At 44.1% G+C, this 25487-nt stretch overlaps 1 protein-coding gene across 1 annotated transcript; it reads left to right on the forward strand.

Annotated features, from left to right (window-relative positions):
• The first annotated feature begins 2038 nt into the window (after window positions 1-2038).
• On the forward strand, window positions 2039-22909 carry smad7 (SMAD family member 7). Its single transcript, XM_035391965.1, has 4 exons — window positions 2039-3624; window positions 4866-4919; window positions 9241-9312; window positions 21773-22909. Exons 1-4 carry the CDS (start codon window positions 3159-3161, stop codon window positions 22309-22311), a joined length of 1131 nt encoding a protein of 376 aa, XP_035247856.1. The 5' UTR covers window positions 2039-3158; the 3' UTR covers window positions 22312-22909.
• Window positions 22910-25487: the final 2578 nt, after the last annotated feature.

Genomic DNA, 25487 nt, shown 5'->3' on the forward strand with positions numbered 1-25487 from the left:
ACATAAAGCTATATAACCAAACAGACAGCAGGGTTTGAAAGATAGTTTGAATATTGTACCTAATATATAGTGCCTATTTTTAAAAAGAACTACCCAAATCAGTAAAAACGGAAATATTGTGCTAAATTTATATCAGTTCTTCCAGTGTGTTTTGTCCCGTATTTCCTGAGGCAATCCAGAACCAAGAAAGTGACTCGCGTTCCAGGTTTAAAGTAGCACTGTGAGAGAGTCATCAAACCGGCGACAAGAAATTGCAGTGGGTTGAAACAGACTGCGTAAAACGAAACTCTCCCCCCTACTGCAGCGAGCAACTGCCAGACTACCTTAAATCTCGGACGTTGCTAGTTGACTACAGCTCTTGTGCGGCGCCAGTGGGGAATCTGGGAACAATGGGACCGAGCCATTGACTGGCGGCGCCTCCCAAACACACATATCCCATCATCATTATCATCCATCCCATTGCCCTGCAGCGACACTGACTGGCACCCATATTAACATACTGCGCCTCCCCTACTGTCTAGGACACAATTAGGCTACAGCGGTATTCTTCGCTCACACAAGAGATCTCTGTCCGCCCGGCCATTGCAACCGCTTAAAGGGCCAGAAGTAATCTCCTCTTCCTTCCCGTCGGTCTGAATGATAAAACCACACGCAATCATGCTGTCACTGATTTGACAGGGATATTTATTTTTATATTAATTGGTAAAAACCCCGGTTACGCCACACCATTTTATGTTTTTTTAGTTTGCATTAACTCAGTCTGCGACTGACTACATTGCTGTTCTCCAGCGGTAGGCTATGTGAAACTATTGGTTTTTTTTCTCCTCCAATGACGCTTCGCGGGTTCACCTTCACGCATTTGTGCCCATAAGTCTACGTATCTATACGAACCTAATTGATAATATTTACCTTTATGTGATTTGCGAACAAACTGCTATGCTACTAATTATCAGGGCAATATCCTGATTTTCAGACGTGCATGCGAAAATAATTGAAGGGAATCATAACAGGCAGTTCAGTAAATCTCAGGATAAAACTGTATTGTCTGACAGTAAAAAAAAAACAAGGGGTACCTTCCTTCCCCGAGTCTCTTGTCGCTCAGCCTGGTGCTGTTGTACTGAAACAATTAGGTTAATGGACGTCAGCGCTGAGTGTGTCTATCACAGCACAACACATCAACAGCACCCTATCGTTCTATTTCCGTCAGCAGTATGTTACCCGACACAATAAGGTAGTGAGTGTAACTATAATAAAGCTTCAACAGGCAGATAAAGAAAACTGGAGTAGTCACTGAAACTTGTAATCAAGTATTATTATTTATAATAATAATAATAATAATAAATATTATTATTATTATTATTATTATTATATGTTGCACAACAGGTCCCGAAAATGGTATATGTCTCAGGTGCATAAATCCATAAACTAGTGGGAAACTTTGAATATGAACAGAGAGCCTTGAGAACGAGCTGTATCCAGAGGGAGGCAGCAAAACATACACATGCAGACTACAAAAAGCGCTTTTATTATTATTATTATTATTATTATTATCATCATCATCATCATCATCCCAACTGCTAGGCCTGCATCCAGATAACCTAATAAGCAAATCCGAAGATTTGATATGTGCTGCCCTCTATGTTTGCGGGCAAATGTATAAGCTCTCATTGCATACAATAAAATCGGGTGAACAATAGTTAATAGTTCTAAGGAGAGTTAAAGTACACTTTCAAAACACTTCCATACCTGCAGGCCAAAGACACCACCGCCCAAAAAAGTTATTTTATGCTGACAGCTGTTATTAAAACAAATCAAACTTTCATATTATATTCAATTTTCATATAAATTGTTGCATTCTTTTTCAAAGTTCGATTAATTTAATACTACAATTTCTTCAGAATGTAACTTTTCTACACCAGAATTTCTCTGGCTGTTAGCTACTTGATCTCTTGTTTGCGCAACACAATCACTTTTTTTAAGCGACAGGGTGTCTAGACACCCACGTGACGGGGCGCGCCAATGCGCACTGGAGACACAGCTAAGAGCAAAGACAGTCAGGGAGAGAGATAGCGAGCGAGAGACGGCAAGGCACTTCGTCAATTCACTTCACTCTCAGACCTCTCAAGAAGAACGCATCACCTCTTAGCAGATATAGCCTACAACTTTCTGTTTTCCCAGGCTCGGAAATATCGGCAGGAAGAGGTCGGATAAGACAAAAATAAGGACATATCCTAGAAAAGATGCAGTACTCGTAAAAAGGACAAAATCTAAAGGTCTACGTGGTGTTCACAACGCGAGTATTCAGTTCGGGCAGATTACTGTAGGCAAAGTACTTCTCCGGGTCAGTCTGTGCTCGATCGTTTTGGATTTGTTAGGAAAGAATCTTGTAGTTTTCTCAAAATACTAAATCAAATGTACGCTGATGATAACAAGACGGGCGGACGGATATAATATTTGGACGAAGACCAGGGAGAACCCACAGACAAGACAGCAGCCTTTGTTAGACCTGTTATATTTGCAATCGGATCAAGGATTGTGTGGATTACATTTAAGAAAATCAGGACGAGTTTGGCTTTGAATGGATATATATTCTGCCTGCATTTTCCCATGACTTTTCTACAAAGAATTTACAATTTTTACTGCATGTTATAGTTCATTATGCGTAAATAATATATTTCAGCAGTGTTTATATCAAACCATTCTGTAGTAATACCATGAATGAATGTAGCATTCATTGTATAGTTTCAATTACCTAAAATATTTCCTAGAGTCTAGTGTGCTCCAACCCCATATGCTGCTGTTGCATTTAATTGTATTTTACTCGTAGATATATGATTTAGATAAATATTTTAAATCTGAATATCTGTTTTTCCCTTATTTAAAATTATTTTTGTTGCTACCCCAATAAATAGTTGCTTCTGTGCGAACGTGACCTATCCGTACCGGTGTTTTTTTATCGAATCTTCAAGTTTCGTGGGATTTGGTTTTAAAATAAAAGACTGGCGTATGCTAGAGATTGTGTCTGCTGCTCCAATCCCCCGTTTTTCAGTAATATTATTTCAGGCTGCTTGTCATTGCCTGGACTCGGATCCCGGATTCTTCATGATTTGCGGACAACATGCTCGTTTTTTAGCCGGGAAACCCTCTTTTCGTCCCGCATGTTCAGGACCAAACGATCGGGGCTCGTCCGGCGACTCTGGAGGAGCCGTGCGCCCGTCGAGGGCGACGGGGAAACGGATACTCGAACGCATGGATCCGGGGGCTGCTGCATGGGGAAATCGACTAAGGTTTCCAAATCTAACCCTGGAACGGAGGCTGAATTGAAAGCACTGACCCATTCGATACTGAAAAAAATCAAAGAGAAACAATTAGAGGCGCTTTTGCAAGCGGTGGAGTCGAAGGGGGGTGCCAGGACTCCCTGTCTTCTCCTGCCGAGCAAAGTGGACTCCAAATTGGGTCAGCACTCTTACACCCTCCCTCTGCTGCTCTACAAAGTGTTCAGGTGGCCGGATCTCAGGCATTCCTCGGAATTAAAGAGGCTATCTTGCTGTGAATCTTATGGGAAAATTAACCCAGAACTTGTTTGCTGCAATCCGCACCACATGAGCAGGCTTTGTGAACTCGGTAAGTTGATACATAGCCAACAGTTAATTCCATATATTTGTCTCATCTGACAGTTCGGGTTAATACATTGACATAAAACAATGTTGTTCATCGCGCATCTTCTTGTGTGCATCGGTCAGCAGGGATGTTCGCTAGGTTGGCTTCAACAATTTAACAATCTACTTGTACCAGAACTATACTGAGATCGTAAAGAAGACGAAAACGATTAGCTAAATAGTTTTCAGACACACCGTCATTTTTTCTTTATAAATGGTGCAGTAATTAATAATAAATAATTCAGTTAATGAATACACTTTATTAAGCTTCTATAAAAAGACTGAAGTAGTGCAAAATTATGTTATAAACATGCGCCCGTAGGTTCTAGACCGTGTAGGCTACACTTTATCCAGGTGTAATTCCCTGTACGTGGAAGCAGGTACCTTAGTCTATATTTAATTTTTTAGTTGTTGTATTCTTAATATTTCATATGAGCCTTCTTATTTTTAACACCAATAGCATGGTTATCGCTGTATGTTGTTCGTCCAAAATAATGCGTAGGCTATGTGGTCAAGGGACTCCGTCACTGTAGCTGAAGTAGCAAGTAATGTACATATGCGTAAAGATTTCGTTCAGGTTTCTTTTTTTGTGTAATCTGGGCAAAACACCGTAGCACTAATACTTGAAAATGTTGCGTGTGCACAATAGAATGAACTAATGTATGCAACACTGTGATACCCATGATTTTGAGACAATTAATTTCTGTATCTGAGTTTCTATACTACACAGCTGTCGTTGGAAGGAAACCCGCCTTATAAAGTGAAGTGTAATAAAATAATATGACTTTATAGGAAAAGAGCTTGGCTTCGGTTTGATTCCAAAAGTGCTTTCCTTAGGAACACTGTCTACGTCTGTATATCGTAGCAACCGTCGAAACAGTTCTCCGTCATTTTTTTAAATGTTCACGATGTAAAATGATCCATGGATTATGGATAGTCTCAGTCGAGGTGGTAGTTCTCTGCAATTGGTTCGTCTTCTGTCCTGCCGAAAGAGGCCCGTATCACGCAGCCAGAGTCGCAGATAGCCGGGAGACTGGCGCCAGGCGCCCCCTTGTTTATCTGACTGCTAAATATCAAGGCAATCGCCGCCTCACTGCCCTGCCTCCAACCCTTGCAGCGAAGACAAACAGTTTTCGAAAAGAATGCCAACTGTTATCATAAGTTTCTATCTCTCCTGTTCTCATGGACCATTTTTTTTTATTTCAGAGTCCCCCCCTCCTCCTTACTCCCGATACCCCATGGACTTTCTTAAACCACCTGGTAAGTTTTTAGTTGGTTGTTCTTTAAGAACGCTTTTCTTAAATCTTATACCATTGAATCCACATTCAGCTACACATTATTCGTTTCAAAACGTGTTGATGTTGAGTTAAATACACGTCCGTCCTACACCGTTTTACACTCTTTGGGGATTACACATGGACTTACTTACCAGTTAGAATACATAACACATTGGTAGTATTTCCATATTTTGTATTTACAGAAAGATGATGCAACTTTGGAAAAATACAACACATAATGATCATGAAATACAATTTTTATGTTCCAACAAGCACTCCAAACTTGTTAAATCCTTTTTTTTTTTTACATGGTTATGGTCACTGTTGTGATGAATCCTGCCTGCACCCTGCATATGTATTTTGCCATTTTCTGTCAGACGGGGATCCTCCATCAGAGGGTTTGATTTATGACGGTCAGAATGCCTCATGCCCTGCCAGGGGCCTGTAATAGAATGGGTGCCAGCCAAGGCTGAGGCCCATTCCAGGCTGGCACCAGCTCTGTAGTGGTTGTCTGCACAAACTTTTGGCTGGCGGGTGACCTGGCAGGGCAGATAAACAGCATTGGCACTGAAGCGCACAGCGCTGGGGCCTGGGGGTGGGGAGCGCTGGTGTCGGGAGGGGGGTGTGGGGGAGTGGAGTTAGAGGAAATCGGAAATGTGGATCACATTGGGGAGAGGCAGAAAGATTTTTGGAGCCATGTTTTATCTGTTGAATTAATCTGCGGATGACGGAGACTCGGGGAGTGTCACTTTAGGGTGTGTGTGTATGTTTGTGTGTGTGTGTGTGTGCGTGCCTGCGTGCCAGTGCAGTCATGTTCTTTTGAAGTTGCCATTGTCATATTTGATAATTAGGTGTACCGAAGATGTATTTATGTATATTCTTAAAGGTGAAGATCATGGCATTATCCCCATTATCCTATCAGGCGTGGGTTACTTTATCTTTCTTCTAATGAGTAACACATATATTACTCATTGGCTATATCAACGCTGAAAATAAGAATATCTCCACAGTTTTATTTAAAGAAAAATTAAGATCCAGTGACCTAGTTTTGAAGAATGGATATCTAAAGCCTGGCCCGTAATAATCATTGGTTAAAAAAAATTCCTGAAATGTTCCTAATTTTCTTTCACAGTGAAGTTTGGAATTTTTAAAAATTAGTTCCAAGTGCTGTGGACCTGAATGAATCATATAATAGGTATTTTATTGTCTTTTTTATTCTGCTAGAACTTGCTTCATTTGCCAATACTATGTTCCTACCGAGGATAGTGCTATTTATTACTGGATTCAGACATGTAATTAGGTCGTAAAAAACACTGATGGATCACTACATTGTGTTGGAGCATTGCTTCATGTGTATGAGTCAAGCAGGGTTATTAGTCAGTGCTGGAGTCTTCGGCTCTGGAGAGTGACTCTTCACAAATGTGAATGAGGACTTTATAGCTGGTCTGGCATTCGTAGGAAAACTTATTTTGGGAAGCTGTTTCCTGTGAGGATGCTTATAGGGCTCCATTAACCGTTTACTGCGCATCCGCAGGCATTTCTGAATGGCGCTTCTGATGAGTGATGTGAAATAATGTGCCAAAATCCCAATGCTGCACTTCTGCAACACTGACAAAGACAAAAAAATGTCATAAAACCCAGGGCAGCCGGCACTCAAAAAAAAAGGAAAGGTTCCTTTCAGTCTGTTGAAAGGAAGTCATTTGTCTCCGTGTCTGTGCGAATCTGAGAGGACTTTCATACATATTACTGCAGGGAAAATCAGAATAGAGGGAGAGAGAAAAACATTTCAGGAAGACAATGGAACAAGGCAAGGAGGGGAAATCATTAATGCGGCCCTCGTTTTTGCTTTTGTGACACAGACGTCGTCATCATCACAGGAGAGAAAAAGTTTCTCCTGTATGTCACGAGCTGCTGCTCTGTTGTCTGGTTCTGTTTGTCTGCAGGAGTCTCCTCATCCTATATGGGCAGAATTCACATTTAGATTCTCCCAGCCTCCTTGTGCATCTTATTGTGGCTGTTTGCATTACAGCATCTACCCACTTGCATGTAGCCTCAGAAATGTAAACTGACTATAAATCAATTAATGGCTGGTAGTGGAAAAATATCATTTTGCACAAAATGTAATTTACTTATATTAATATTGGCAAGCATGGTAATAGTTATCCCATGCAAACACCTATAGCTTATTTTATAAATGCCATGTGCTGTAATTGATGTGGCATTGTGGACTGAAGAGATGAGAGATCCTGTCTTCTGGTTATTTACATTTTTTTTTAATTGGGGCGCTTTGGCGTCCTGTTACTTGGCTAAATGTGAAATGGTCCATGTTTCCAATAGTCCTGGTATAGGAAGAATTACCCTGATAAAATGTTCTTGAAGATGAGCCCCTGGGCAGGTCAGTGTCGGAAAGGTGTTGAGAAATAATGCTTTTGGAGCAGCTGGCTGGTGGTGAGGTAGTAGGGTAGCTGGCAAGTTCAGGAGGATGTCATGCTGTGGTATCTGAAAGTGCTTTATGTATGACTGTACGCCTCTGGAAAGGTAGAGAAAGATGATTTAATGATTTGTGTAAATGCTTATGATTGATTACATGGTGGAGGTTTAGATTAGAAGCAGAGAATATGAGAAAAAGAATATGTCCTGCTGACTTGTTTCTATAAATTGAGGAGTAGCATGGACACAGTGTCAGAGGTAGATGTCAGCAAGCATCAATCAGACAAAGTCATGAATTCTCATCCTTCTTCCATGTAGCCGAAGCCTGGTAGTCAGCATCTCTCAGAAGACACACGTTTGGTTTTGCTCCCTGCAAAATAAATGATGGGCCTTTTGAAGCTACGGTCCAGCTCTCCTCGGCTAGCCCGTTTTCCTTGGTGCTTCCTGGCCCCCGAGAGCACGTCTCAGGCCTGTGGTCTGTGAATCATGTCCAGGAAACCAGCGCTGCATACTGGAAGCCAATGAAAGGGCTGTGAGCTTGACCATGCATCTCATTAAGGTGACCACAGCACCGGGCGCTCTGTAGAGCCAGCCCAGCTGTCAGGAGGTTGTAGTTTCTACGAGAGCTGAGAGGACTGGGCCTTGGAGCACAGAAAAGGGGTCTGAATATTATTGATGGACGTTGAAAATATGTTTCTGTAGCCCTTAAAAGGGTGGTTGGTGTGCTCAGAGATGTCGAAGTTGCACTTGTTCCATAAAGTCTGATTAATAAGTCCTATAATTAGTTTTTCTTTTTGGAATAAGGTTTTCTCACCCTTTATAACACACGACACAAGCCGATTGGATTTGTCACAAGTGTTGTAAGCCAGCTTCCTTATACATTCAGGAAACATTGTTACAGCAGTGTTGCTATAAAGCTAATGAGAACACAGGGTTAAATATGGGAGAGAGAGGGAGCAAGAAAGAAAGAGTTTCCTCTGTTCACTAGCATGCCATTAAGAAAATTTACTGTATACAGTTTTCAAGGCTGAGACCATTTCCCGTCTCTCTCATTGTTTTTGGTTTGATTAAGTGTATCCTGCTAAACTGTATATTCCTATTATGGCTGACATGCTGTGCTGATAAGCGTTGTAAGGCATGTTTTTGGTCCCTTTTCTCTTGAAGCTGTTTATTTATTCGGAACTATACTTTGTGAGGGAAAGAAAAGGGAAAATGCCATTGCCTGAATTGTTTTTTTTTTTGTGCTGGGGATGATTTGGTTTTTAATACTTGGCTGCCTTTGTAAGTGGTTATAGTTTCAGCCTTCTGCCACCCATTCAGGGAGGGGAGCGGTGCTTGATAAGAATTTTGCAACTGATGGAAAAGGGGCCTCTCTGTTGACTCCCCCAGGATCTGTAATGCCTCCAGGGAAAAGGGAGTGATGTGTGTGGCGTTCAATATCAGGGTTTCATGTTTTCTTATGCGGCGGTCTCTTGTCAAAAGAGTTTTCCTTGGGAAGTATTGCCAGGATAAATTGTTGTGGGATTCCATTCCCGCAAAGACCACATGGTCTTCCTATCTGGTGGCTCTCCCGGACCTACATTTTAGAGGGAGCGCTTGGGCCATGTCAGTTATTTTAGCAACTGTGAATGAGCTACATTCACTCATAAGCTTCAGTATAACCAGCAAGCACTTTGCTGTATTTCTACAGTTTCTTTCATCCAACAAAAGCCTTTTTCCTCCCCCACTGAAGCTGTGGGCAGTGCACAGCACACAGTCCTTGAGGTTATAGCAGACTGACTCTGTTCAGCGTCTTCACAGAGCATGAATGGCCCGCCATTTTTAAGATGCTCCCGGCTGCTTAAATGACCCTCCTGCTCTCCTTCTCTCCGCAGATTCTCCAGACTCTGTGCCTTCTTCCACTGAAACTGGGGGAACTAACTGCTCGGCCCCTGTGGGGCTCTCAGGTAAGCTGCGCTCCGTACGCTCACTGTTGCTCGGGGTAACCCACTTGTCACCAGCAATTTCCCCCGAAAAATGGCAGAGGAAAACGGAGGCATTTTCTTATCGTAGAGATCCTCACAAACTCCTCTGGGGCCTTGGAATAAGAACTCTTGTATTCTCCCTTTCAGTTTTTCTAAAAGTTTGTTTAATACATTCCAAGCAAAAAAAAAAAAAAACCGTATGTTTGCTTTAGAGTATGTCACACATGAGGCCAAAATTCAAGGGGATTTTTGTAATGAATATGATGCTATGTGCCATGCAATGATGTGAGCATAGACTGTTGAACTATCCACATCCAGTATGTTCTGCTCTGGGTCTGATAATAAATTTTACGATGAGTAAAGGCTTGTGTGTTGTACTGGAGCAACATGGTAGGTTACTGATGCGTTCTGGATAATCTGTTTACATAAACCTAGAATGATCCCAAAATTGTTTGGAATCTGTCGTCATAGTGCTCAATGCGGAGGAGAAAAGCGGAACAAATGGTGTGGCTTTTTCTTCGGGCTCTTTCTAATTTTTCCATAACAGAAGTTTCTGCTTTTTGTATTTATTAATCCATTACATGTCCAATAGATCTGCTTTTTCCATGTAGCATCCAGTTTCCTTTTATAGTAAGGCTCGTCTGAGTTTTCTCTGGTGGTGGTATAAGAGGCGAGCCCTGGTGGCCCTGGTGTATGGAGACCCAGTTAAAGCTTAGTGGGGATCTTCCATGTACCACAGCCAGCTGCCTTTTTTCAAAACGGAAAAAATCAAGGACGTCTTTTTTCGAAAAAAAAAAAAGCAAAACAACTGTGAAGTAGATGGATTGGGTTAGCATTTTAGCACGGATCACACTGGTTTCGACCCTGGAGTAGAGACAGAAGAAAAGGTAGACTGACAGTGATAAGTTGAGATGGAGGAATATCATTAAACAAACATTTGGGTGCACTTTCCCAGCTTTTCTAAAAAGTAAATTGAGGCAAATTTAAATTTAAATCCAATTTCTATGCATCTTTTTTTTTTTTGTCAAAAATAAAAAAGGTTGCTTGTCAGAAAGAAGCTAGAGATCACTGTGCTCCTACTGAATAGTGCTGCTTCCTGGTCTCCCTTTGACAAGCTGTATTTTGATTTAGTGTAATAACCTTGTTTGGAAAATGAGAGGATGGCTCAGCTCTCCTGGGACTGATTGCCCAAGGGCCCAAACTCAGGATATTCATGGTGCAATCAGAGAGCAGGGCTCAGGAAGAGAGGAGGAGAATAAACAGGGAAGGAGTTGTTACCTGAACTGTTCACAGCTGGTTTTATTGGAGATGGTACATTCTGTAGCCCGAGGGAGAGCAGTTTTGAAACTCTGTTGAGCTAGGCCTGCCTCATTATCTCCACGCGGCTTCACCTCCATGCTGTTCCTGGTTCTGAAGCGCTGATAAAATGGTATTTATGACGTGGGGTAGTAGAGGGGAAAACGGAGGAAAAGAAAAATGGTGAGCTCTCCGTCTCCTTCTCGACGTTCTCACACAGATGTTTCTCATTACTGGAGCTTTTAAGTTTTTTATGGCCGTTGGTTTGTGCTACCCATTTTTTTCCTTTTGCTGAGGAGAGGGGGTAGTGGCAGTAGCTCTAGGGGGAGGTCAGCAGTCTGGTATTTGTGACTTCTAAGATCTTGCCTGAGACAGGGACTCTACTGAAAAAAAAAATTGTTTGCAGATTCTTTGTTTAAAAGCACAAAATGTGATGTTCAGTGTAAATAAGCATTTGAAAAGAAATTATCAGAAAAGATGAAATTGTCAAAATACAATGTTATGTTGATGTAGTTCAGTGCTACATTTAGCGTTTTAATAGTAACCCAGTTACTAGTGTAAGCCTTGTGAAGTGTGCCGCTCGGGCTGTGACGTTAAAGCTGTCCCTCTCTGCTGCAGCGCTGCTTTGAAATGGCGGGACTACGGAGTCTTAACCAAGAGCACATTTTAGATCCCGCACAAAACATGAAATAGTAGACCAGAGTCTAACCCTGTTCCCCCTCCCCTCCCTCCCCTGCTCACCAGCCAACCCCCCCCCAAACATGCACACCCTCCCCTGTGTTCCTTCCTGGCTGGGTCTGCTCGGCGGTGTGCCGGAGTAGTGAATGGGGCTCAGTGAGGGGAGGGAGGAAGGCTCGCTGCCTGGAGCCAAGGACTTGATTTCTCTGGCAAGGGAAGAAAACTTTAATCCCTCTGGGGCTCTCACAAAAGAAGCATGTTCCTCCTGGAGGCACTGTGTTGACCTTTTAATTCACTCACTCTGCCCTTTTTATGTTGTGCTCTAGACGTATTTACAGAAGGGTGGTGCGGGGGTGGGTGGAGGGGCAGGGGCAAGAATATAAAGTAGTGGTGGTAGTACACACACACACACACACGCACGCGCACACACCAACTCACAAATACAATTCATGTTAACGTAGATTTTTCAGTGTGCTGCTGAAGAGATGAAAACAGCTATGAAGGTCCTGTTGTTGGCGTTCATCGCACTGATGTGATGATCGTTATACATTTTTCTGAAGCTGCATGATGACACGGTTCACTGTTCCAATGCGTCCTTTGTTTGTTTCAGTTTTAAGAGCTTCAGATTTAAACAAAGTAAGTGACTATTGCTGCCATGTGGAAAATAACAGCAAAATGAAAGTAGGCCTCTTTTATAAATAGAAGCACAAGTGGAGTGTTTGCCTTCTTATGAGGCAGAAATAACAGATAGTAACCATTAATTAAATCATCTGCAGCAGGCCGTAATTATGGAGTTGAGGAGTGGTTTGACTGTTCTGAAAATGCAATAATAGTACTTCAGTTAAATAGCATCTTGGCCGTTGTTTGAATGAAACATATTGAATAAGAAATATGTACGTACTGTTGAACAGCAGAGGCCTTCAAAGTGTCTCCCTTAGTGCAAGCACAGGAAGAACAAACACTGGTCAGTTTGGGATTACTTGGCCCCAGGCCTTGCCCCTGTCCTGGAAAGCGGGGTTATTAAGAGTTAACCTCAACGTGACAGTGACAGGCTTTAATGCAAACTAGGCCGCCTGCCAGACTAGCGGAATTAAAGCCCCTCACACATCATCTGACTGGAGCAGAATGCAGACTGGCCGGAGAGCGCTGGATGGAGACTCCGACTTGGCTGCATCTCCCTGTAGCTTTTGGCCCCGGTCTCCAAGTTCCAGTTCCTCCTCTTGCTTTTGGCCTTTCCTGGCAGGCTCTTTCTTCTGCTGCCAGCGTGGGCTGGTGAGAGCAGGCCAGCGAAGGAGGGCCCTTGAAAAGGACCCTGGGTGTGGGGGGAACTGCATTTCTCAGAAAATGTTTTGACTTTGTCAAGTATGGATTTGAGGCCTCTGCGTTTCTGCACACGCGTCCTGACTGCGCGTCGCCTTTTCACTGTGCTCTGCCTCACAAAGCGCGCTGAGCAGAAAGGAGGGAGTTTTCATTTTCTTCAGAAAGGTTTTGTAGAAACTGCTTGCTTGCTTCCACGGCCACATAACTATTTGGCCCAATTTAATAGTGTGCATAAATATTTTGGCACACATTCCCATGTATAGTGGGGCCTTGGAGAGCTGCCGTGTGACATGTTTATGATTCAGGAAATGGCTACCCCCCTCCTTGAAAGAGGGCTTTTTTTTTTTTACATCTGTGCATTTCCCTCTTCATTCTAATTGGGCGAGTATAGTGGGCTGTGGTTGATTGGCACAGAGCAGGGGAGGGCAGACACGCCCTTCTCGGAAGCGGTGAACAGTGTTGAGTTCTGCGTGAGCTTTGGGCCCTGGCAGTGCTGGGGAATGTGGGTGGGCTCCTGGGTCAGGTCCTCTGGGATCGCGGGAGTTTGCGCTGGGGAAGGAGGGGTGGGGGGGCTGGAAGACGAAGGTGGAATGCCTACTGGTGCCGTCTCAAAGTGACCCTGGGGTGCCGGTGTAAAAGAATCCGGTGAGGTGATGCCGACTGCCCGTACCCCCGTTCTCAGACGGGATTGAATGACCACACGGGGCCTGGCTGCCAGCCTACTGTCACAGAGTCGCTTCCTCTGTGGGTTAAATTTAGGCCGGGGCATATTATTAAACCGCAGGCCCTTGCATTTGGGGCAGCTTCCCCTGCCCCAGGGCTAGTTGAGCATGCGCTAATGTGTTTGCTGTGTAACGTTTCGGGGGATTCTCTACAGTTTCTTGGCATGTAATTCAGCCATGCTGCAGCAGCTCTGTCCTGCCACACATCTATGCAAAGAATCCTTCTCTAATTTGTATGCTTGCACCGCACGGCCTCCCAGCCCTCGAAGCACAGACCTCAAGTATTGCTACCCCAGAGCACCATTTAGCCCAAACGGGCGGATGTCCCCTTGTGCTTTATACCTCCGTCACCTCACATTCCTCCAACAATGGGAGGTGAAGCCAAACAAACTGGCGGTAATTGTGTGAGCCGTCCTCCTGCGTTCCTGGGTTATTTGGGTTAACAGAAAGGGGAAGGGTAAGACAGGAAATGACATCATGTCTTTGAGGAAAAGGTCTGAACGGTGAAGCTGCGGGGGCCTCCCTTGAAACGGAAAACAAACTTAAGAGGGCCGATTTTAAAAAGGCTTGAGAGACGGCCGTGGCTTAGAAAGCTTGATCGGACGTGCAGTGCGTGTTTTTCTTTGTTTTATTCCAGAGTTAAAGAGGGAAAAAGGCAGGGTCAGTGGCAGTTCTCTAATTTTATCACAGCCCTGTTGCTCAGTTCACTGAGCTCGGATCTTTCATTACTTTTGCTTTCCTTTCCAGCATCCCCAGCCAAGGAGGCTCTTGGCTGGGAGTTAATTTTGGTTTTGGCCATTCCCGGTTCCCCACCCAGTGTCATTATGTTGCTTGAAATTTTGCAAAACAGCAGAAAGGAGAAGGACAAAAAGCAGCACTTTGACCATAAAGGGCCAGGCGGGATTATGTGAGTCTGAGAACATTCAGGTCCTGATCAGATACACCCGAGCAAACGTGAGCAGGAGCCCCCAGGAAATAAAACAAGTTCCCCTCTATGAGTCTGTTGAACCTTGACAATATTAATAGCTCTCAAAATTCCCTCGGTGAGGCTGGATTCCTTTGCTAACAGGAAGGCAGCGTTTACGGAGTGAAGGGCCTAGGAGGACTGAGACCCTACTGGCAAAGTGGAGGGTGGGCCTAGAATTGTGCTGCAGAGAGAACAAGGCTGCCATTGTTTTTCCCCATTCCTCCAAGGTACCGGGTTTGCACAGAACCCTTTGTACGAAAATGATCAAACAACAGTGATGGGAATATTTTTGATCTCCTGCTTTTTTTTTTTAATGCCGAAAGGACTTTATGTAACATCCTTTGCTATTTCCAGTCCCCTCTCAACCTGAACATGTAAGTTTAATCAGACCAAGTACCAGGGCCACATTATCACTTGAATGTCTTGAAATGGCATTGCCGTTCTGCGGTGTGTCACTTTGCTGTCTCATTATCTTGAGGTTTCCACAGCGTCTTGCCTAATGCGCTACCGTCTGGAAGAAGATGGGGTGTGATAGCTATAGCTAGCTATAGCGCTGATTATAATTAACATCATGGGTGAACAGCAGAGGAGCCGCTTCATACTCTCTGTACCGGTGGTATTAACGGCACCAGCGCGCGGTTCCCACGGAGATCCCTGACATTCTGGGTACGGAACAATGCGGGCGGTTGTTCTGACCGTGGCCGCCGTGGGCGGCGCCGGCGGCCCGGACCCCGCATGCAGCTCGGTATCTGCGCGCGGCGGATGACGTCATCAGCTCGTCTTTCGCGTGTGCGCGCTCTCTCTCTCTCTCTCTCTCTCTCTTTTCCTGCTATTTGTTTTCTCTGTCACTCAGGAGGAAAGCCTGGACTTGGGGGCCCGGTCAGGATGATGTAGTGTTAGAATAATAACGCAGTCAGGGTAGGAAGGGGCCCGAGTATTGACTCTCTGGCAGTTTCCTCGCCGTGGACGGTGAGAGTTGCGCACTGGGGAGGGCCGCGGCCCGGCCCTCAGGACTGCAGCCCGGACCGGGGGAAGCCGCACGCATTGGGAACGGAATTAAAAACGCCATTATTAGCAGTGACACTCGAGACACGGGGCAGCGTGCGGCTGATTGGCAGGGCAGGGTTTTTAATGTGTGTTGCTGACCTTTGTGGCGAGCGAGGTAATGACAAGCATGGCCTCCCTCATGGGGCCCTGTTTGCTCCTGGGCTGGTGGGGCAGGTAGGGGGTGTGTGGTGGTTAAATTCAAGGCCTATGGGAGGCTGTCAAGTTACCCCATCTACATCTTCATTTGCGGGGAGGAGGGGGTGGGTCAGAACTAATTGGAATGGCAGTACCAGGAGAAAATAGCACCATGTTTATGTTTCAGATAGTTAAAATAACCTGTCAAATGAAGATACTCGTTGAAATTATATAAATTGTAGATAATACAATCAATATTATTGTTGTAATAGATATAATCAGAATGATATTAATTGAGTTTGCTTTTACTAATCATTAATCATAATTGATAGAAAAATTGAAATAAACAACTATGGTTTGGACCATTTTTTAAAATGGCTAAACTAAATGCTTCTGCCGTATTTGAAGAAGCATTTTGTTTTGTCATTTCAAAAAAATGGACCCAAACAACTGTTGTTGTTCATTAGACAAGAAGGTATGTTTAGGGTGTCTGAAATGACGGGAAAAGAGCTGTGATCTTCCCCTTATGTAATGCTTCTTCCCTAATTAGCAATTTCCTTTATTAACTGGCTTCCCCTCGCGCTGCTGTCCTATGGGGGACTGGCCCTGCAAACAAAGCAGCACTGTCACGCACCCTGCGCTCCTCTGGTACGGGACGACACCGCCTGCCGCAGACTGTTTAGACTGTCAGAGTTTACCTTTGCTAATTGCTGGGGAATGCTTCTCAAGAATATGCTGTCAGAGTCTCTGAAAGCCTTTGGAAAAGGGCAATATTTATAGTGGGATAATAACCTAGAGCTCCACCCCTTACACATAAACACTCGCAGTCGAGCTTTCAACTACAAAGTCAACAGGAGAGCAGTGCAAAAGGCCTCTTGTTATTTTAGAAAGGATCCTCTTGTGAGTCAGCCGGGCCATTCTGTATGAAACTAAAATGCTTTTCTTGCCCGATGTTCTTTTTGCCAGTACGAGTTTTTGTTTGAAATTCATGCAAATATAACTCTAGATTATAATCATTTCACATTTCTTACATTTAAAGCGATCTTTCGTTGGCTTACTGTAGGTGTTTGCAATCATTTTTACAATAACTTAATTTGTATAAATTATTTTTTCACTCGTATGGCCTTAACCAATTGCCGTGTGTTATTGTTAATGGATGGTGCAGGAGGTACTTGGAGAGACAACTTATAAATAAATGGAATTTTTTCCATGACCTCCAACCCTGTGAATTTGAGTTGCCCAGCTCCAGACTGGCTGTGGAAACTCCAGCGCGCTGTGTAACTGTCTAAATGCATATTTTCAGCATCAAGACTGCAATTAGTCTAGTCAAACGGCTCCACCAAAGTTATCATTTCCAGTGTTTTGGGTAGGGAGGGAGGGAGCGAGAGAGGCTTACAGAGGGAGGGAGGGAGAGGAGGGGGGTGAAGGGAGAGACTGACGGAGAGCAGCCATTTCCAGTCGCGGGGTTTAGAGTAAAGCTGAGCGAGAAAGCCGTCACAGCTGGGAAACCCAGCTCGGACCACCAGGAAAAACCCGATCAATGATTCCCTGAGTCTTTGTCTGTTTATGGGCGCCATAGCGAAGGTTGTTTTTTTTCCTTTAATCTCAGCTCTTCTGGAGAGAAGAGCGAGTATCGCTAACTGGCCATTTTGGTTACCACAAATCAAGCGAAATGGGAACAAAATGTCTGCGTGTCTGCGTGTGTCTGGGCCGAGCACGTTTTCTGTTTAGCTGTGTGTGGGGGTTTCCAGGAATAGCAAACGATCAGAGTCAGACGGCAGTAATCATTAACTTTTTCAGACTACTAGCTGTCTCCTCTGCTGCATGATGTGCTTTCCACCCCCACCCCCCACCCCCCCCCACCTCATTCTTTGGCCCCTCCTTTTGCCCAGCAGACTCGGCCTGCTGGGACGCACAACTTATAAAGACAAGGGGAGCCATTAAAAGTCAAGAGACACCACAGGGGGGCCGAGCAGAGGGGGAGGGAACCTTCAGGAATGGATTTACACTTGGGTTGTTGTGGCAGTTCTTTTGCTGAGTTGTTTTCATATTGAAGGACAAAAAAGCCTCCTCCATTTTTTTTTTCTCCTTATGAACGTTAGTTGTAGCTGGAAACATAATACCCACAGTACTCGTTTTCAGTACCTTTTTATGACAAAAGTGAACTCTTCAGACTTCTGATACACTCTTCTGAATGTTAGAACGTACCCCAGATCTTAGTCTGGTTTATTTCCTGTTGCAGTTGTTAGCCGCAGGACGAACACTTAAATTTCCAAAGAACATCAGATGCATTATATGACCCAACGCAACAGGATGTTCTGGTGTCAGTTAGCGACTAACCTTCACCATCATCCAATTATATTAAATATTCACCCATGACTCATCTCACTACGCCTGCCTGTGTTGTGCTCCATGGAATTGCGTGTGGAGTTCCATGGAGCTACTTGCTCTCCAATGGCCGACGGCATTGAAAAAATGGTTCCGTAAAGATGAGCTGCAGTGTCGACCGTTGTTCATTTTGAAGCCGTGTTTTGATGAATCGTCTATAAGACGTCTATAAGTGCTGTTCTTCCGACATTTTTGAGGAGGAGATGTCAGGAAAGAAATGTCAGATTGATTGGCAAATGCAAAAAGCTTTAGAAGAACAGCACAGGATGGGCAGGAACTCCTGTAGTGCCACAGACAGTGAGGAGGGGGGCAGATGGCAGAGGCTGGAGCCCCCTGTTAATCTCCATTCAGAAACAGCTGCAGGAAAGGTTGGGAGTACATTAAGAGTACTGAGGTAGTTTTTTTCTGCTCCTGCTAGAGCTTGTGTGAATTTGGAGTCTGAGTGTTCTGGGAGTCACTGGGACCTCTTTTGCTGCCTTCCCACTCCGTCCCTCAGGCTCGTTTGAACCCGCGCCATTGACAAACAGTGCTGAGAGCGAGCAGGCACTGACGTGGGCGAGAGACCAAATTAGTGGAAACGGTGCTCTGACGCCGCTGGCGAAGCCCGGAATTTCCCTCCCGCCCTGCCCTGCCCTGCCCTGCCCCGAAAGGCCCCCCTAGGACAGCCACCACGGTCTCAGAGACGGCCGGAGGCCCAGAGAGGCTGGAAGGAGCCGGCCGGCTGCCTGCCGTCCTGCGGCGCGGAAGCCCCGTTCTGCGGGGCAGACAGACGCGCGGAGACAGGCGGGAGGGCGGACGCAGTGCCTCTCTGTCTGACGCCTCCGCGGCCAGCCGGAGTGGGGGAACCGAAATAGAGCCTGCAGCAGGAAGTGGCGGCTTTCAGGCAGCGCGGGGAGCGCCGGCCGCGCCGCAGTCCTTCCCGCCGCTCGGTCTCCGCGCGGGAGAGGCGCGCAGCGGGCGCTGTCTGCCTCTGCGCAGTCCATTGCAGTTCTCACAGGCGGTCTCTTTACCTGCTGTATTCTTATGCACCAAAGGGAAATCAGTGTGCTGGAAGGGAGACAGTCTCTGTTCTCAAGGCTTTTCTAGTCGACACACTGGCTGTGTCTCCAGCCCTGCGTTCGGTCCCTCTGTAATTGATGCTCGGCACGCGTTGGAGCCAGCTGTTTGTGTGTGCAGTTTCTAGAACGTGCACTTTAAATTCTGGCCGTCAGGACAGGCTGTGAGGCTTAGCGTCGTGCGTAGGCCTGTGTCTAAAGGCTTTTTTTCTAGTGTGTTCCGCAACACTATACCCCTGCACGTTCGGTGAAGGTGTGGATCAGATCGGTTATGGGCGGCTGGCTTGCCCAGTGGCGCGCTGCTTTGTTAATGGCCTCTCGGAGCTGTCTGTCTCTGGCTCCTTCCTCGGTAATAATCTTATCTATTACAGTTACTCTGGAATGCTTTCTGGCGCTGCTGTCGTCAGAAACGCCGGCGGCGAGCGGGGCTAAAATAGCCTGTCAGCTGCCCCGTCACGGCAACCGAGAGCGCCAGACGGAGTGTGACCTGGCAACGCGGTCCAGACGCTCGGCCCACGCTAGGGTGCCTGAGCCTCTCAGGTTGGCGTCTGGCGGGTTTGGAAATGACTGCAGGGCAGGAGACAGGGAGAGAGACACTGTAGGAGCTCCGTCTCTCTTCTTAAAAGGGCAGGGAGCTGGTTGACGAATACCTAACTCCCTTCGGGGTGCGTATGACAAGTTCTGACAGGTAGCCATGTAATGACCCCAGACTCCAAGACACCTCTCCTGAGTAATAACAAACAGCGGAGGATCTACTGGTGAGCTTGGAGAAACAGCCTCTGGAAGCGTTTGGAACAAAAAGGATATTAATGCTATGGCAACTAGACTGACGCAGGGAGGCAAATGGCCTCATCTCTTTTGTTCTCCTTTTTTTACTTTTCTGTTTTCAGGCGAAGGTGTGTTTTTTTTTACCGAAATACCTTTACAAAAGTTTTTTCTTTTCTTTTCTGGACGTTAGCGAGCGTGGATTAGAGTTAATTCTTCAGGCCCTGTGTTTGTTGACTTCAAAGTAAAAAGTCCTGCCTGTTGCTTTATGCGGGGAAAAAAACATTTTTCTGCTCTTGTTATCTTGTTCCCCTTTCCACCTTTTAATGAATGCAGGATCCTTCTTTAATAACAGGCCTCTGCAGCTTTAAGAGACTTGCTGAGATACTGCACAATTAACATAACTGAACAGTTCCCTCTGCCGATGTCTACTAAATTACTGGGTGTAGTTGGCGTCCCATAAACATGAAAGAGGCAAAGAGAGGGGGGAAGGAAAACACAGCTAAATATCACTGAGGGATCCGGCCTGTTTTCCTTTTTTTTGACATGGCAAATGCTTAAACCGTTCAAACCTTTTTCAGTCCTGTTAAAAAAAGACCCTTGTAAGGGCATATTTCTGTATTGGAAATGTGTTCCCTTTGCCTAGACTGTAGTTGTTACTTGCTTTCTTATTGAGGCCATTGTAGAATTAAAACCAGTAAAGGCTTAAGAAGGGAGGAAGTTGATACGTAGAAACGGTCCAATCAGATGTCTGCGAGTTCCCTTTGTTGCCCTCCCATCCCCCGCTCGCTGCTTTCCCTCCCCTCTCTGTGTCTCATTTGCGGAGCGCCGTGCCAGATTTCTGTGGGATAGAGATATGGAGGGAGGGAGACGTGAGGCACGCTAAGGGGAAGAAAGCTGCTAGCTACCAGCACATTCATAACACTTAGTGAAACGCAAGAACTTAGGTTAAAAGGTAAACTCTTATCTATGTGGCACACTGCTATGTGCGTAACAAACACACAGACACACACACACCCAGACAGTGCTGGCTGTACAGTGAGGGAATAGTTTGTTTATGGGTCTGTGATGTTTAGTGTGCGAGGGTTCTCATTTCCCTCTGAAGGAGTGCTCCTCTGCCTCCTGTTTTGGTTGTTGCTGTTCTTGGGATTTGAGACCTTTAAGCTCTTGGGAGGGAAATGCACGCACTGCAGACAGATGCAGATTTAAAGGCCGTGGTGCTCGTCCTGCATTGCGCTCAGGCGCTATTGCTGATCTTCTGTCTCAGTTTTTCCCAAAATGAAAACAATTTTAGGTAATATGCAGGAAAGAATACATTACAAAACAAGGCCCGTCTTCAGAATAAGGCAATTCTGCCCCCCCAGAAATATTAAAACTATTACTTATAATTTCCTGTTGTAGAATGAGGTGACCTGCCATAAAACAATGATTGGGACAGATTTATAGTGTACTTGACGTCAGAACATTGTTAACTGGCCTGCAACAAAAATAAAAAAGCCAGACAGAAGATAAGCATGAAAGCTTATGTAAACACTGTAGGATGGCTGTTTGCCTTCTGCTGTCTTGGGCTGCTTTTCTTGTGAGGATTCCAGGAATTCCAATGCCGTTTTCTTGGATGGCAAAATTAAGGATGCGAGCATTGTTTGTGCACACGGGCCAGAGAGGTTCCTCCTGGACATTGCACATGAGGGGAAATGAAAGCTGATAGTTGAGGTGTTTCGCTGGTCAAAGGTTGTGATTCAAAAACTGGAGGTTCCAAAGTGATTTAAGTCCTCACAAAAATCCCTCGGTGAAAGGAAAGAATTTAAAACATTTTGGTGAAAAATATTTCTGTGTTCCCCTGTGTACAGTGGTATCATGCAGAGTCACTGGCATGCTTTAGGGGGAGCAGTACTTAGTGGGCCTGCTCTTTGGCTGCCACGGTGCAGCTATGCGTTTACGTCTTTGTCACTCTTTTGTAAACCATTTCCTATCGAGTTATTCATTACACTTAATCGTGTTTGTGCCCTGTACTTGTGTTATGTCTAGTGTGCTAACCTTGCGTCTCCCCCCCTCTTCTCTTTGGTTAGATTCTCAAGCTCTTCAGGAGTCGGGGGAGCGAGCACACTGGTGTGTGGTGGCGTACTGGGAGGAGAAGACCCGCGTGGGACGCCTCTACTCGGTCCAGGAGCCTTCCCTGGACATCTTCTATGACCTACCTCAGGGGAACGGCTTCTGCCTCGGGCAGCTCAGCTCGGACAACAAGAGCCAGCTGGTGCAGATGGTGCGCAGCAAGATCGGCTACGGCATCCAGCTAACGCGCGAGCGGGACGGAGTGTGGGTGTACAACCGCAGCTGCTACCCCATCTTCATCAAGTCAGCCACACTGGACAATCCCGACTCGCGGACTTTACTGGTGCACAAGGTGTTCCCCGGATTCTCCATCAAGGCCTTCGACTACCAGAAGGCCGACAGCCTGCAGCGGCCCAACGACCACGAGTTCACGCAGCAGCCCCGGACGGGCTTCACTGTACAGATCAGCTTCGTCAAGGGCTGGGGTCAGTGCTACACGAGACAGTTCATCAGTAGCTGCCCCTGCTGGCTAGAAGTTATCTTCAATAACCGATAGCAGCAGTCTTCTTCCTGCAGGGACTTGGACTTACCCCTGTTATTTCCTGGTTGGATTCTTTTCGAGAGCAGGGGTTCAGAAGTAAATAGAGGCAAACCCAATCAGCTGTTCAATAAATGACTAAAAATTTAACTAAGTGAAACAAAAAATTGAAATGTATTTTATGTTATATATAAATATATTATTACTTGTAAATATGAAGACGTTTTATATGCATCATTATTTATGTATTGTGCAATGTGTTGATGAGAAAAAGAAAATAAGATGCACTTTGCCTAATATAAATGCAAACAAAGAAATGCCAAAATTAAAAATAATACTAAAATAAACACAGGATTGGTGTTTTTTCTGTCGGTCCTGGCACCCGGTTGAATGTTTGATAAAGGAGTTGGTGTTCTATTAAACTTTAAAATTTAACTTTACGTCTTGTTAAATTGTATTTTCTTTCCCTGTATGGTTATATGACTACATTTATATGATTTGTGTACCAGTGGGCGAAAACAAATGAGTGTCTGAATAGGATATTTAAAAGCAGTTTCAGTAAAAGGGAAGTAGTATACAAATGAATAACATAATAAATGATTCAATGGTATGATAAGATGGCTATGTCTACTAAATATGGGTAACTGGTAAGTCATGAACTATAAAACATACCGTAGGTAAAACATACTGTAGGTGGATAAAGAAAAACATAAAAACCTGGAATGTTCTCCTTTAGGAATGCTACGGCTTTTCCAGGACTGCCAAACACTCTTTACAGCTTGGCCATTGACTATTGACCTTTCCAAATTTCATATACCGGTGGCCATTAACAAAATAGGTTTGCACTATTATAAGGTTGTACATTTATGAGTTACACAAAGAATAAATGCTGTCAATTTATGGGATTTTTTTGGGCCTTTTTTTGGAACAGAAGGCATAAACACATTTTTTAAATCCAGTGTAGTGGCCAAGCTTTTTTTGAAAGGGACAATAAAATTGTTTCATAGTTCAGTTGAATAAAAGTTTAAAAACAAGAGCCGTCAATAATCCTGAATTGGTAAAGGTACGCTATTTATTTACCGCTTTAATAAAAGCACCAAAATAAAAATACCTTGGTAATGTACTATAAAATATTCTCCTTGAAAACCTGTCCAATTCATATTTAAAATGTGAAGAGCACTTGAAAATTTTTGTACTTAATTGGTCCTCTCTGGTATTAATTATTTGGTTTTATCACCTACTTAACTTGAAAATATTACTGAAGAATAAATGCCTTTGGATTTGCAATTACACATGCATTACATCAATATACTGGTACAGACACATATACAGGTTCTGTGAAATAAAACAGTAAGTTTTCCTGCAGTTGTGGAAGGAATTCCAGCACGGTGATGTATATCATCGGGAGGTATTTTGATTACATTTAATTGCTTTTTAATAATTGAAATCCATATCGCAAAGGAAGTTGGCTCAGGGTCAGTGCTGCATTGCTAATTTCTATTTTGCACTATGCCACTTATCCCTTCATTTCCAAGAAAATGGGCAAGACTGTGCACATGATTTAATGCATTTAGTGGAACAATAAAAATATTGTAACAATAAAGGTATCTGTAATCCTCACAATTAAAGTATAGTAAAAAATGTATAGTATGAAGTAAAAATGTGTAGTATAAAAATGCTGTAGATTGAATCAAATTTAGGCAAACACTGAAGGTGGGCATATTCTCCCCCCTCCCCTTTAATAGGCTAACAATTACCACCAAAGCAGTATTTTCTCCCTTAATCAATTAAACTGGGTGTGTTCCTTTGTGTCTGGGGCCAGGTTGAGAGAAGGAGGGTGTCTGTTGTGTAATTATGTTCTCAGGTTTCAACAGGCAAACTAAACTGGGAAGCACCACTTTTTCCTACGGCAGACTACACCACAGTTCTGTGCATCTGCTCCTCGTCTCTTATTTGCAATAACTATTTTGGGAATATTTTCTCCTTCCTCTCTCATTAACAAACTCTGACATCACAGGAAGGAAGCCATAATAATGGCATTCAGGAGTCTATAAAATCTGCAGTCCTTTAGAACTTCTGAATTCCCTGAGAGCACAGCCCTGTGTGCAGCTACAATGAGGCAGAACTGTGAGCAGACACCTTCTTTCTGCAATAACGGAAAAGATGGAATTACTTTGACTTTGGGGAGAACACACGGTTCAGTTTTTTTTATTTTTTTTTTAAAGAAAACTTTTAGGGAACTAAATATTTTACTATACATATATGTAATATAGCTAGATGTAAAAAATGTTGTACACACAGATGCTTTTTATTGCATTACTTTGAGTAAGAACTTTTATATTAGTGCTATTTTTCCTAATCAATAATTTTCTTGTATACAAACTTGTCCATATGATACAGTTAAGGTACTGTACCTTGGAAATGTATGCTGGACCTCCATTGCTGACAATCACACCATTTAGGTTGTTATTATTGCTCTGATATACTGTGAGGAAGACCCAAATCTTTACAGTGTTTAAAATGTATAGTGATATTCTCTGGTAACCAATGCTGAAACAGTATTTTGCTGGGTTCCCAGCACTGCTCCTGTTGATCTGACCCTGTATAAGGTCCCCTCACTGGAATGTTAGCATTCTATGGTTTTACGCTTTACTAAACAGCACAATAAATAGAATTCTCTGCTGCATAGAGGAGATCTGAGCATGACCAGCAAACAGGGGAAGGGATAGGTGCTATCAGAACTGACTGATAAGGTCAGATATTCTTCCTTTTACAGACAAAATATGATATGTAGATTTATTATGGGAACAAAAAGTTTTTGTCAAAAAAGTATGCCTCACAGAACTTTGCTATTCCCTGTAACTAAAACTCATAAGGAATTCATAAAGTGTATGAGTGTTATAAATCCATTAATGCAGCATCTTAATTGTTGAAAAATAATTAAGTAATATCTTTATTCTTATTGTTATTATTTATTTATTTAGCATTTTATAATTTATTTACAAGGCCTTGGTACACTGCTGGAAATGGCACTGAGCTCCCTAGCCCGAGTGGACCTGTCTGGAATTATACTCCACATTGCCCATGTCATGTCTAGACTGTCACTGGGCCCCTCCTGCTGTCTCCTGTTGCCTGTCATGTGGACGTCTGCTCATGGGATTAGAGCCATAAGCCTACTTTGCCCACACTGTCCG

Source organism: Anguilla anguilla, chromosome 14, assembly GCF_013347855.1.
Source record: "Anguilla anguilla isolate fAngAng1 chromosome 14, fAngAng1.pri, whole genome shotgun sequence".
Classification (NCBI taxonomy): Eukaryota; Metazoa; Chordata; class Actinopteri; order Anguilliformes; family Anguillidae; genus Anguilla; species Anguilla anguilla.

Bases quoted from the DNA above. Each gene is read 5' to 3' on its own strand.
- smad7 (XM_035391965.1), top strand. From the start codon at position 3,159: ATGTTCAGGACCAAACGATCGGGGCTCGTCCGGCGACTCTGGAGGAGC. The intron at 3,625-4,865 runs GTAAGTTGATAC...TTTTTATTTCAG, and splicing joins GAGCAGGCTTTGTGAACTCG to AGTCCCCCCCTCCTCCTTAC. The intron at 4,920-9,240 runs GTAAGTTTTTAG...TTCTCTCCGCAG, and splicing joins GGACTTTCTTAAACCACCTG to ATTCTCCAGACTCTGTGCCT.